Source organism: Salvelinus sp. IW2-2015, linkage group LG26 (assembly GCF_002910315.2).
Source record: "Salvelinus sp. IW2-2015 linkage group LG26, ASM291031v2, whole genome shotgun sequence".
NCBI lineage: Eukaryota > Metazoa > Chordata > Actinopteri > Salmoniformes > Salmonidae > Salvelinus > Salvelinus sp. IW2-2015.
In genome coordinates, this window is record NC_036866.1 from 27,011,833 (window position 1) to 27,026,832 (window position 15,000).

The 15,000-nt window shown below is 42.2% G+C and overlaps 1 protein-coding gene across 1 annotated transcript in view; it reads left to right on the forward strand.

Moving 5' to 3' along the window:
* Window positions 1-15,000, forward strand: part of LOC111952760 (semaphorin-3D-like) — a 63,917-nt gene that overhangs the window by 27,356 nt on the left and 21,561 nt on the right. Inside the window, 12 exon segments of the mRNA XM_070435216.1 lie at window positions 3,656-3,718; window positions 3,846-3,965; window positions 4,044-4,137; window positions 4,886-4,924; window positions 4,927-5,013; window positions 7,801-7,937; window positions 12,986-13,071; window positions 13,073-13,098; window positions 13,315-13,384; window positions 14,463-14,488; window positions 14,491-14,514; window positions 14,517-14,602. Coding sequence (XP_070291317.1) covers window positions 3,656-3,718; window positions 3,846-3,965; window positions 4,044-4,137; window positions 4,886-4,924; window positions 4,927-5,013; window positions 7,801-7,937; window positions 12,986-13,071; window positions 13,073-13,098; window positions 13,315-13,384; window positions 14,463-14,488; window positions 14,491-14,514; window positions 14,517-14,602 — 858 coding nt within the window.

The window sequence follows — 15,000 nt, forward strand, 5'->3', positions numbered from 1 at the left end:
ATGAAATCAATAACTTGCTAACATCAGATAACATTCATATATTAGCCATTTCTGAGACTCACTTAGATAATTCATTTGATGAAACATCAGTAGCAAAAAAGGATAGAACATCTATAGAAGAGACAGACATGCTTATGGGGGAGGAGTTGCAGTGTATATTCAGAGCCATATCCCTGTAATGCTTAGAGAAGATCTTACCCAACTTGTAAGTCGCTCTGGATAAGAGCGTCTGCTAAATGACTTAAATGTAATGTAAATGTTATGCCAAGTGTTATTGAAGTGTTGTGGTTGCAGGTTCACTTGGCACATCTAAAGCCTTTTCTTTTGGGGTGTTGCTATAGGCCACCAAGTGCTAACAGTCAGTATCTAAATAGTATGTGTGAAATGCTTGATAGTGTATGTGATGTAAACAGAGGTCTACTTTCTTGGGGACCTGAATATTGACTGGTTTTCATCAAGCTGTCCGCTCAAGAGGAAGCTTCTTACTGTAACCAGTGCCTGTAATCTGGTTCAGGTTATTAACCAACCTACCAGGGTGTTTACAAACACTACAGGAACAAGATCATCCACATCAGATCCATATCAGATCCACATCAGATGGCTTATTCATCACAAAACCATTTGATGTTACCAATTATTTTTGTGGTTATTTCATTGGCAACGTGGGCAAACTTAGGCAGGTAATGCCAACAATCGAACAGTGAGCAATTGTATTCATGCAACAACAAAAATAATGAAAGAAAGGCAGTGCAAGTTTGAACAGAGTGGCATGTTTATATCTTCATTGTAATCAGAGGGCTAATATAAATACTATGCATGACAGTCTCTCTTGGCTAAGAGTTAAGGAGAGACTGACTGCATCACTCCCTCTTTTTATAAGAAACATTCATGTGTTGAAAATCCCACATCTTTTGCATAGTTAACTTACACACAGCTCTGACACACACACTTACCCCACCAGACATGCCACCAGGGGTCTTTTCACAGTCCCCAAATCCAGAACAAATTCAAGAAAGTGTACAGTATTATATAGATCCCTTATTGCATGGAACTTCCTTCCATCTCATATTGCTCAAATAAACAGCAAACCTGGTTTAAAAAAAACAGATAAAGCAACACCTCGCGGCACAACGCCTCTCCCCTATTTGACCTGGATAGTTTGTGTGTATGTATTGACATGTAGGCTACGTGTGCCTTTTGAAGAAATATATGTAGTTCTGTCCTTGAGCTGTTCTTGTCTATTGATGTTTTGTATTATGTTTCATGTTTTGTGTGGACACCAGGAAGAGTAGTTGCTGCTATTGCAACAGCTAATGGGGATCCTAATAAAATTCCAAATACCAAGTTTAAGTAGTCATTTAAACCTGACTGTGCTTGTGCTACAAATCTTCCGCATGACTACTGACACAGCTATGTGGAGTGGACTGTGAGGAATGCAGCGTAATCAGTGATGTATTGTAGTAGTGGGCAGAGTTTGTAGAGTGGATGGAATTAGCACCAGTCAATTAACACAGTGCTCTGTCTGTCTATCAGACTGTCAACCTGCTGACCTTGACTTTGACCACTCAGTGATGTATTGTAGTAGTGGGCAGAGTTTGTAGAGTGGATGGAATTAGCACCAGTCAATTAACACAGTGCTCTGTCTGTCTATCAGACTGTCAACCTGCTGACCTTGACTTTGACCACGCACGCACGCACGCACGCACACACACACACACACACACACACACACACACACACACACACACACACACACACACACACACACACACACACACACACACACACACACACACACACACACACACACACACGCACGCACGCTTGCACGCACGCACGCACACACACACACAGCTGCAAATAGGAGACATATACTCAGTATACAAAACATTAAGAACGCCTGCTCTTTCCATGATATACTGTAGACTAACCAGGTGAATCCAGTTGAAAACTATGATCCCTTATTGAATCCACTTCAATTAGTGTCGATGAAGGGGAGGAGACAGGTTAAAGAATGATTTTTAAGACTTGAGACATTTGAGACATGGATTGTGTGCATGTGACATTCAGAGAGTGAATGGGCCAGACAAATGATTTAAGTGCCTTTGAACGGGGTATGATAGTAGGTGTCAGGCACYGGTTTGTGTCAAAAGCTGCAATGCTGCTGGGTTTTTCACGCTCGACAGTACCCCGTGTGTGTCAAGAATTGTCCACCACCCAAAGGACATCTAGCCAACTTGCCACAACTGTGGGAAGCATTGGAGTCAACATGGGCCAGCATCCCTATGGAACACWTTCGACACCTTGTAGACTCCATGCCCCTACGAATTGAGGCTGTTCTGATTTCAAAGTGGAGGGTGCAACTAAATATTATGAAGGTGCTCCTAGTGTTTGACATACTCAGTGTATTTGCTGTTGTAGAGGTGAGTGTTTGTTTATGCAGCTGTGGTTGATCCCTGCGCCAGACCGAGTCAAGTTTCTTTGATCTTTATCGGGTTGTTGTAAGTCTGAGTGCTGCTCTATAACTGTTGATTTCTGGTCATTGATACTGATGCTGGCCAGATAGTTAGACTAGATTATTCTGTGGTAGAGCTGTGTGAATATGAGTGTACAAAACATTAAGAACACCTGCTCTTTCCATGACATAGACTGACTGAATCCAGGTCAAAGATATGATCACTTATTGATGTCACTTGCCCCGACTATTTGAGGCTGTTCTGAGGTGAAAATGTTTGGTATACTCAGTGTAGATCTAGGAATAAGATAGACAGAACATTAGACACACTCAGACAACACACMGAGTGCACATTTACAGGTGTGTCTCATTTTCCTTAGTTTGCAACACATCTTACTGTCCTGTTTCAGCTGGTAAGAACACGATATTTACAACCATGACTACATTGAAATTGCACTATGGGTACAATGGAATTCAACATGATCCTTACTTACCTGCGACAAAGTGGTACCTGTTGCAAAAATGGTACCTATTGCAATGAATTCCAAAGTTAATAACAAGTAACCACATGATATGCCGAGTTCTAAGTGAATACCAGGTACATTTCAGATTGTGAAGTCAAGTGTGACCCAATCCTGCCGTTGTGAAACGAATGCATGGATTGATTGGTGGTATAGGATTTATGTCACTGGGTTTCTCAAATCCAGCTCAAGACAAAATCCTCTCTTGCCCAGACCTGAAATAACTATACTGTACTGTAATGTACTGTGTACTCAAATCATAAGACTTGTATGAATTCCATGGAGCGAGGCAATATTATGGAATCCTATTAAGCTGACGTAAGTGCGTGTATATGTGTGTGTGGGGGGGGTGTGTGGAGTCTGTGTAACCCCAGTGATGTCGCTCCTTGGGAGCGGGTTCGGGGTGAACATGCTAAGAAAATAAGCCAGTTATAACACTTGTATGAACATCAGCTACATACAGTATACGTACAGTACAAGGGACACAGAACATTATCCCCCCTTAAGATCACTGTTAGGACAGGCTGACTCCTGTCTGATTGACATACGTTTCCTCTCAGGGTTTAATGCGTTATGCTTTGTTCTTATGTCTTGAGTTGTGTGKTTCTGATGCAGGATCAGTGGTATATTTTGTGGTGTGTTGTCTGTCATGTAAACCTCCCTGTCCATCTATTCCCAGATCAGCTGGCCAGCYCCCAGAGACAGAGTTGAGATGTGTAAACTGGCCGGCAAGAATGCTCATGTGAGTACAATCTGGACAAAGCCTGAAGCCTTGTTTCATTCACATTGTCAATATAATCACTGTTCAGATAAAAAATTACACTCCAAAAATATCTTCCTCTTCCTGGTTCCTTTCTTCTTACTCTCAGTTGGAGTGTGGCAATTTTGTGCGTGTGCTCCACAACTATAACCACACCCATCTGTACACCTGTGGGACAGGAGCCTTCCACCCCATGTGTGCCTTCATTGAGATCTCAGGACGCAGAGAGGTAGAGTCGGGGAGAACACACACACTCACACACACAGCACACACTGCTTACTTACACAGTCTCTCTCTTTCTCTTCAGGAGGGTGTGTTCCAGTTGTTGTCCGGTACAGTGGAGTCTGGGAGGCTGAAATGTCCTTACGACCCCAGGCAACCTTTCACCTCTGTACTCACAGGTCAGACTACGCCCCATCATAATTTCCTCTTTTTACTAACCTAGACCTACTGACGGTACCTCAGCCCCACCCTGACACCATTCTACACCCGCATTCAGCCCTAACTACTTTTCCCTCATGTCCTGGTGTTCAAAACCCCTCTACAATAAAAAGCAAAGCCCTCCTGTAGGGAGAATTCTGTCTGAATGTAATAAACAATGATACTTGGCATGGAACTATAAACACTCTGACTCACATAGTATCTCCCTCAAGATTCTCTCTGCTATCCCCAGGGTGTGTGTTGTGTGGGTGTGTGTGTGTGTGTGTGTGTGTGTGTGTGTGTGTGTGTGTGTGTGTGTGTGTGTGTTGTGTGTGTGTGTGTGTGTGTGTGTGTGTGTGTGTGTGTGTGTGTGTGTGTGTGTGTGTGTGTGTGTTGTGTGTGTGTTGTTACTATGAGGTAAGAAAGACATTGTCATCTACTAAGCCAACTCCTAAATTATTAGAAATATTTTTGGCAAGGCTAGATTCATTGAAACATTTGCTCCGCATATCGTCTTTCAGAAATCTGGTTATGCCAAAGAATGTCATATCACTGAAAGCATGACGGACATTTTAGAGCGATTGACTAATTGTTTTTTGTTCAGGTTTGCTTTCTTCCTTTTTATCTGAGTTGAGCTGGTTACTCTAATAGGTTCACATTTACAGTTTTACTTGACCTCACATCATCATTGGTCCAGGCCTAACCCTCCTTTTGTCTGATTGGTTGCAGATCAATTCCTGTATGCGGGCACAGCATCAGACTTCCTGGGTAAGACACAACTTTCACCCGCTCCCTGGGCCCGCCCCCTGACCAGCACTATATACGCACTGAGATCTCAGAGGACTACTGGATCAACGGTACACACATACACACACACACACATACACACATTGTAAATACTTAATTTGAATCCACAAATACATTACATCATAAAGGATTCAAACAATTCAAAGGTCGTTGAAGATGCACTATGCAGAAATCTATGAATAAATCACTCCAGCATTTCTGGTTGCTAATATTCTAGTAGTTTGTCTATTTCAGGTTATGTGACAAAATAAGCAAGTATAGTGTAGAGAATCATTTTACCATCTAAACGCTGTGAAATATGTTTTCCAAACCAAAAAATATATTTTTTCAGCTGTTTGAAACTAGTGTACAAAACCAAAAGTAAAAACCACAAAAACTCAACTTAAGAAGTGTAGGCATAGAAAAAGGTGCACATAGAACTGATCTACCACTTCTTAGACTTGCTTTCAATGACAAAGACAGATCTATAACTCTAATTTCAATTTGAATTTGGTCCGGTCGCCCAAAAAGTGACATATTTGCATCTTTATTAAGGAAAACAAAAAGCACCTTCTCCTCCACACTTTCTCCTGCCCATAACTGTTGAGACAGTACCTAGCCAGTTGATTTGCTCTACCCTTAAGCAGGCCTGCAATCTGAAGGCCACGTACCATAAGCCTATGTAGGGCCGAGACTGCCAAATAGCAATGCCACCAACTAGCATTTGTATCCCAGGTTGTCCAAGCATGATATTAGGGGCTGGTAATTAAAAGGTGCTACACATTTATTGTTTTGCATTTTTGCATGTAATTTCAGAAAATGTCCATAATAAATCTGCAGAATAGTAAAATGATTGGTTTCACAGTATTACTTATCCGCCAGTGTTGTGATTGGCTGTGATATTCGCCTTTTGATTTCTCCCACCGGGCAGGGATCTGCTGTCAAAAAGCTGTTTAGACTTTGTGGTTCTGTTATCTAGTGGATATCAGGGCAAGTATTATATCTACACATGTTCACTACAATTTTAGCTTATGTAAGAAAACAAGCACTGAATAGTCATCACAAGGCCTTACTTTGATGGCCTAGTTTTACCCTAACTCGGTGGTGTTATGAAACTCCTGGTTTACAGGCCACATCAGGCCTGCAAGTCACATTAAGCTGGCATGCAAAGTGATGTGTAAATCCTATTGGAATCCAGCCAGAGTTATGATATCCAACAGTTTATTCACCCCACAACCTGCATTCAGAATGACTCTCAGGGTTAGGAAAGTTGATAAGAAGGCTATCTAAACCATTTAACCTGGAACAACCATTTCAGTAACTAACGCAATAAATATAACTAACCGATTGGATTAGTTTAGAAAAATGTATGTTATTTTATATTTTGTGTGGCATAACATTTATCAACCAATCAATCAATCAATACAAAAGCACAGATATTTTAAAAAATCTTAAAAGAAAATTGACCTGCACTAGAGCATGCAGGAAAATATGGTAATGATGGTTGTAGTTTTGATGGGACTGTTTTACTCTCCAAGTGTAAAACAATAACTCGTTATTGACCCCCACACTGGGGGTTATTTTACACTCTTATAGAGTGATTGTAACTCCCGAATCAACACTACAAATGTTACATTGAAAAATCAACACTTGACAATTTGCTGTGCACACACACAACATAACACAAACACACACACGCATATTGTAGAGCTGTGAATTATCAGCTTGTAGAGCCATTCATTGTGGCATACATTATATCTCAGTAACTGTTGGCCTGGTTCTTTAGAATACATCCTTCCTCTCAGTCTCGGTAACTAAGGATTGGTTGAAGCAGGTGAGTTCATTCACAGGCTAGTTTTGTCATTGAGTGTTTCACTTCCCAGTCTCCATTGATACACAGAGCTGCTTTGTGTTCTCATTTTGGGCTTGAGGGAGGTTATTGGCATTCCTGCCCAAAGCAAACAGTCCAGTTATTCATTTATGACTTTTACACGAGTTCCACACTATAGACACCACACCTACTGTACAGGGCATACGTACTGTACCTACTAGGGGATTTACAGTGTGTCACAGTTCACAGGTCCCTGGTCTACATACACACACTACAAGCACTATACTATGATACACACTCCTCTCTATCTATTCTAGGAATCACTCTCGTCTACGTTTGTCACGGATCAAAAGATGTCACCAGTTTCCAACTCCTGACACACACTCACCACATTTCAGAGCCAGGGGCAGGGTGTGAGGGAGTCTCTAGAGGCGTGCTGTCACTGTGTACGCGTGTGTCAGAGTTTTACCTAACGTACAGTCTTAGCTAACGTACAGTAACAGTGACCTATGTGTAGTGTGTGTGTGAGCAGGCCTACATTGGACTATTTTAAGGAATCCACCCAGAGGCTTCGGTTAGTTTCCAGGGTTGATGTCATGTTACTGTAACACCCAGATCACGGCTCTTTCTTTCTCACTCTGTCTAGTTCCTTTCCTCTGTCCATGGCTCTGTCTGGAGGTTATTTTAACGTTCATAAATCAGGGTGCTCCGAGGAGACTGGGCGCGTGCTAACTCTAACTTCTAAAAGACGCTCCGCTGTGTCCATAGGGTCAGGCTGGAAATGAACAATGTTGCTTTTATAACTCTCTCTCCTCTCTCTCCCTCTCTCTCTCTCTCTCTCTCTCTCCTCTCTCTCTCTCTCTCTCTCTCTCTCTCTCTCTCTCTCTCTCTCTCTCTTCTCTTTCTCTTTCTCTCTCCTCTTTCTCTCTCTCTTTCTCTTTTTCGTTCTCTTTCTCTCTCTCTCTCTTTCTCTCTTCTCTCTCTCTCCTCTCTCTTCCTCTCTCTCTCTCTCTCTCTCTCTCTCTAGAGGCCAGGTTTATATCAGCTCACCCTGTGTCCGACACCTACAACCCTGACGATGACAAGATCTACTTCTTCTTCCGAGAGTCATCACGCGACAGGAGCGATAAGAGTGTCCTGTCCCGCGTAGCACGCGTCTGCAAGGTGAGAGAGGGGAGTGGTGTAGAATGGTGAAAGAACGGTGAGGAGTGAGGGATGGTTTGGGGAGATGTCAGGGAAGGGGCGAAGAGGAGGACCGACATCTAACAGGGCGCATGTACAGTGATAGATCTGTGTCCACTGCTATAGAGCTAGCTTCTCCCACAGATATACTTAAACCCCCCTGGGAGGATACTTCCTGGTACATTCCTCTTGTGTAGTCTGCTGACAGAGGAGCGGACCACTGCTGTCAGAGGAGCGGACCACTGCTGTCAAAGTGGGTAAATTAAAGTTGAACCTCTCTTTGTGTCTGGCTGACAGGGCAGCCTAATGTCAGGTCCCAGGACAGCAGTTGAGGTGTATGAATTAAGTATGCCCTTACAAAAAAAAGACAATAAAAAAAATAATGTGAAAAACACATGGTTTTCATACATGTGTGGACAACTCAGATGTGTTTCTCCCCAGACAATGACTTTTCMSCACTTCCAGCTACATCTGGTCTCCCATCCAGGGAGCAACCAGGATCAACCYYGCTCWGSWTCAGAGTAAACCAGCAGTGGGATGCAGGGTRCTATGTTGCWGGAATGAATGTGCCAAATCTTGCAACTASAAAAAAGGCAKTGAAATCWAAGGTCAGGGCAACAGAACCAAAGATAGGGAGAATTGCAGGAAAGAGGGAKGCGTTTTTTTWATGACTGAAAACAACWTTTTTTGCATCCATTTACAATTAATTTTCTCCCACATTAAATGTGTTTATATATTTGCAATATTTTGTTTCGCTATCAATACTTTTGGGTTTATGTTTTGCTTTCAATATCATTATTTTTGTTTGCAATACTAAGCGTTTTGTTCTCGACTTCAGAAGCTTTACTTGATAATAATGACACAAAAGTAACTCCCTCACTAGAGGATTGCATCATATAATAACACTATGACTTTATTAAAGGTGTTTATAGTGGCAATCCTTCATTTAAACATGAACAAAGTGTTTCCCCACAACAGTTTTGTCAAAAATCTGAGGGATGGGCTCGAGAAATGCAACCACTCTCCATAAACTACACTATAAATGCATCCATGATATCAAAATTATACTTTGAACCATGTGTTTAGGCTATACAGTGTTTGTTTACATTTTCTTCGTTCACAAACAGTGGAGTAAATRTGGAGTTTTCTTAGATTTGCAAGTTCAGATGTGAAAAATRATCAYGTGAAASTTTTTCACATATGAAACTGCAAATTAGATTTYTTCATGTGATTGTTTTTCACATSTGAACTTGCAATTCTACATGTGAAAGTGAGATTTTCRCATGTGGAGTTGTTTTACATGTGAAAAGGYAAATGTGATTTTTACATGTGAATGTTTTTCACAAGTAAAACTGCATACCCTATTTTCACATGTGAACGTTTTTAACGTGAAACCTCATATKTTTTTGTAAGGATGACAGTAGGATAGTTGGTCCAGTCCCATATTGGTCCTGCACCTACTCTAGCCCCCTACCCATTCTTTAGGTTCTACAGTGGCTTGCRAAAGTATTCACTCCCCTTGGCATTTTTCCTATTATGTTGCCTTACAACCTGGAATTAAAATAGATTTTATGGGGGGTTTGTATCATTTGATTTACACAACATGCCTACCACTTTGAAGATGCAAAATCATTTTTATTGTGAAACAAACAAGAAATAAGACAAAAAAAACTGAAAACTTGAGYGTGCATAACTATAACAAAGTCAATACWTTGGAGARCCACMTTTTGCAGCAATTACAGCTGCAAGTCTCTTGGGTATGTCTCTATWAGCTTGGCACATCTAGCCACTGGRWWTTTTGCCCATTMTTTAAGGCAAAACTGCTCCAGCTCCTTCAAGTTGGATGGGTTCCGTTGGTGTACAGCAATCTTTAAATCATACCACAGATTCTCAATTGGATTGAGGTCTTGGCTTTGGCTAGGCCATTCCAAGTGYTGCTTTAGCAGTATGCTTAGGGTCATTGTCTTGCTGGAAGGTGAACCTCCATCCMAGTCTTAAATYTCTGGAAGACTGAAACAGGTTTCCCTCAAGAATTTYCCTGTATTGAGCTCCRTCCATCATTCCTTCAATTCTGACCAGTTTCCCAGTTCCTGCCGATGAAAAACATCCCCACAGCATGATGCTGCCACCACCATGCTTCACTGTGGGGATGTTGTTCTCAGGGTGATGAGAGGTGTTGGGTTTGCGCCAGACATAGCGTTTTCCTTGATGGCCAAAGAGCACAATTTTAGTCTCATCTGACCAGAGTACCTTCTTCCATATGTTTGGGGAGTCTCCCACATGCCTTTCGGCGAACAACAAACATGTTTGATTATTTTTTTCTTTAAACAATGGCTTTTTCTTCTGGCCACTTCCATATAGCCCAGGTCTGTGGAGTGTACGGCTTAAAGTGGTCCTATGGACAGATACTCCAATCTCCGCTGTGGAGCTTTGCAGCTCCTTCAGKGTTATCTTTGGTCTCTTTGTTGCCTCTCTGATTAATGCCCTCCTTGCCTGATCCGTGAGCTTTGGTGGGTGCCCCTCTCTTGGCAGGTTTGTTGTGGTGCCATATTCTTTCCATTTTTTAATAATGGATTTAATGGTGCTCCGTGGGATGTTCAAAGTTTTGGATATTTTTGTTATAACCCAACCCTGATCTGTACTTCTCTACAACTTTGGAGAGCTCCTTGGTATTCATGGTGCCGCTTGCTTGGTGGTGCCCCTTGCTTAGTGGTGTTGCAGACTCTGGGGCCTTTCAGAACAGTTGTATATATATTGAGATCATGTGACAGATTATGTGACACTTAGATTGCACACAGGTGGACTTTATTTAACTAACTATGTGACTCCTGAAGTTAAATGTTTGCACCAGGTCTTATTTAGGGGCTTCATAGCAGAGGGGGTGAATACATATGCACGCACCACTTTTCCGTTTTCAAATATTTAGAATTTTTTGAAACAAGTAATTTTTTTCATTTCACTTCACCAATTTGGACTATTTTGTGTATGTCCTTTACATGAAATCCAAATAAAAATCWATTTAAATTACAGGTTGTAATGCAACAAAATAAGAAAAACACAAAGGGGGATCAATACTTTTGCAAGGCACTGTACCTGTAGTCCCTAGCCCCTACCTGTAGCTCTTACTCCTTCCATGTTCACGGTTCTGAAGGAGCTGAATTAATGAAGCAATACAGCGGCAGCTCTACTCAGGCTTGTTGGGGGCTAGATGGAGACTACAGCCGTAGAAATAGAATCTCATTCTACACTGTAAAACAATCCTGTTGTTTTTATGGTATCTTACTGGCAGCCAGTTACCTGTAAATTACTATAAAAAAGTTACAGTATGTTACTGTAAATTCCTAATAAACATTGGTTTAACATCGAAAATAGAAAGAAGATTTTATTCCAATATTTTTATGAATATCACCAGCAACAACAGAATAAACACATTTTGAATTACACTAATTGGAGTGCAATTACACTGGTATATCTGACATAAGCTTTGAAAAAGCACCTGTGAATAGTGTGGCAAGTGTGTGGTAAGCTTTCTTGACTTGAACAATAATTTTTGCCAAAACATGGCTAACCTTTAATTAACCAGCTAACAGCTGCTCTTAGCAAAAATGTGTTTGGGAGTTACCTTTCTGTATAATAGGCTATGTTAGAGTTTACACTTCCTCCAATTATGATCTACCAAATCTATTCATTTTAAAATGTTGATTACTTCTCCTTGCCATTATCATTCACCTGATGATAATACAAGACCAGATTTTGCTATTTTTGTGCTAACGTATGATAGGGGTCCCTGGGCAAGAAAAGGTTGAAGACCCCTGCTGTAAAGTTTACAGTAATGTACTGTTAAGCCAAAGTTTCTTTGGAATTTACGGTAAAATACTGTACTATTTTTTTTTACAGTAACTTACAAGTAACTGTCTGCCAGTAAGTTATCGTAAAAACAGCAGGATTTTTTGAGTGTAGTTCTGTGACTACAGCAGGTTGGTTTCTTTGAATCAGGTGTGTTACTTCTTGGCTGGAACAAACGTCTGCACCCAGACTTGCTATTGGAAGCTCCTGGCCGCTGCTGGAAGAAGATATTCAGTTCCCAGCTATGTGAGGTGTGTTTTTTTTAGGTAGTGGGGAGACTGTCCCTGTACTGAGTTATGTCGCCACATCTTCCCACAATAACATGTCCAAGCTCTATTGCAACATTCCCAGTTACAGGCACTTGGGGTGTTTATGATTGGGGAGTAAGCTGTAAGGCTGGTGAGGCAGGAGAGGGATTCCTTTTCCTGTGTCTACAGCTGACCATAGAGGGGTTCCTCTCTGGACAAATGGAATAACAGAGCTTCGATTGAACATAATCCCATTTAGAAAACGCTAAAGCCATTATCCGAACAGTTTTTTATAATTGTGTGTCTGTTTAAGATAGTCTCCAGGCCAATTGTAATAGGGAGGTTAGTCTAGGGCCCTTGTCCTGGATAAMGGGGCCCTGTACTTGAGATATACTTGAGTACTCCTGCCCTAGCCCTGAGAAGAGCACTGTTTTATTGAGAAGAGCACTCAGCCAAGGGTATACATATGCTAATTAGAATATCTGCATAATTAATGAACTCGCTAGTTTACCTTCAGTTCTTCTTCTCTCATCTTTCTATTTTTTGTTTTATTTCTCTCCTTTTTTCTTGCTTCAAGTTTACTAAATCCCTCTACCATATTCTCTCCTTGTCAGTAATTTTCCTTTTTCAGTCCTCTCTCCATCCTTTGTCAGTTTATTSTGACTGCCGTCATCATTACCGTTAATGAGCAGGCCTCATTCCTCTGCCAGTTGAATAATCACATTTAAACGGGGACATGTGTCTAACTTCACCTGGGTTTATTTAAACTAGTCTCAAACTGGAGTTTAGGATTTCAAGGTCTGTAAAAAGGTRTGCAATTGTGTTGTGCTTGTTACAGTATGTCAGGTCTTTGGACTATGGTTTTAAACCCGATWTCAGTTGTATTTGTGTGTCAGACTATGGTTGTGTTATGGTTGTGTTGTGGTTGTGTTTCAGAATGACGTGGGAGGGTTGAGGAGTCTGACCAATAAGTGGACAACGTTCCTCAAAGCCAGACTGGTGTGTTCCATCCCTGGACCTGAAGAGTGACACACACTTTGACGAGCTCCGTAGACAAACACACACACACACCTGACATGCTTCCACGTCGACACACGCACAACGCATGCGCACTAAATGCCACATTCTTAACTTTTATGTTTGTGTGTCTGTGTTTGTGTGTGTGTGCGTGGTGTGGTGTCTGTGTTTGTTTGTGTGTGTGTGTGTGTGTGTGTGTGTGTGTGTGTGTGTGTGTGTGTGTGCGTGTGTGTTTGCATGTGTTGTAGAGGACATATTCATGCTTCCCACTAGAGATGAGAAGAACCCTGTAGTGTATGGAATCTTCACCACCTCCAGGTAAAATGACACTAGTACCCATACCTTACCACCATACCTTACCCCATACCTACACCATACTACCCATACCTTACCCCATACCTTACCCCATACCTGACACCATACCTCTACCCCATACCTTACACCACTAACCTTACCACCGTACCTTACCCCCACACCTTACCCCGTACCTTACCCCGTACCTTACACGTACCTTACCACCGTACCTTACCCGCGTACCTTACCCCATACCTTACCCCATACCTTACCACCATACCTTACCCATACCTTACCCCATACTTACCCCGTACCTTACACCGTACCCTACCCCGTACCTTACACCGTTACCTTACACCGTACCTTACACCGTACCTTACCCGTACCTTACCCCGTACCTTACACCCGTACCTTACCCCGTACCTTACCCGTACCCCTACACCGTACCTTACCCCATACCTTACCCATAGCTTACCACCATACTTACACCATACCTTACACCATACCGTACACCATTACCTTACACCATACCTTACCCCATACCTTACACCATACCTTACACCATACCTTACACCCATACCTTACCCCATAGCTTACACCCCACCTTACACCATACCTTACACCATACCTTACCCATACCTTACACCATACCTACCCCATACCTTACACCATACCTTACACCATACCTACAAACCCATATACCTTACACCATATCTTACCCCATATCTTACCCCATACCTTACCCCATACCTTACACCATACCTTACACCATACCTTACCCCATACCTTACACCATACCTACACCATACCTTACCCATACCTTACACCATACCTTACCCATACCTACCCCATACCCACCCCATACCTTACCCCATACCTTACACCATACCTTACCCCATACCTTACCCCATACCTTACACCATACCTTACCCCATACCTACCCATACCTTACACCATACCTTACCCCATACCTTACACCATACCGTACCACTACCTACCTACCCCATACCTTACACCATACCTTACTGAGACATGTCTCTACCTGTCAGCTGATTTCTCCCACTATAATAAACTTACTACACTTACTGTGTTTCTCCCCCAGCTCTGTGTTCCGAGGCTCGGCGTGGTGTTGTACAGCAAGGCTGACATACGAGCTTGTTCAACGGACCCTACGCTCACAAGAGGACCTGACCATCGCTGGGTAAGAATTATGAGGGAGATACCTACCCTCGCCCTGGAACGGTACACAAACAAACACGCTCATCTCTACTAACCATACCCCGCTCCATTTCCCTCCTGCCTGAAAGCAGACTGAATATTGTTTCTTCAGGATTATTTAGAAAGACCCCTCTTAAATGCTTACATATGACCAATCCTGATGTATGAACCAGTCCTGATTAACAATAATAAACACCTATCATTGCATGTGCCTGGCACATAATGAATAATCAGCTCTGTGAGAGCCTGTGACAAACTCAACTTTATATCTGAAAGCATGCAAGTTTGTCTTGTGCTGTGTGATGTTGTGCTGTTGTGTGCTGTTGTGTGTGTGTGTGTGCCGTGTCTGTGCTGTGTGTGCGCGTGTGGCAGGGTGTGTGTTGTGTGCGTGCTGCTGTGTGTGGGTTTCGTGTGTGCATGTG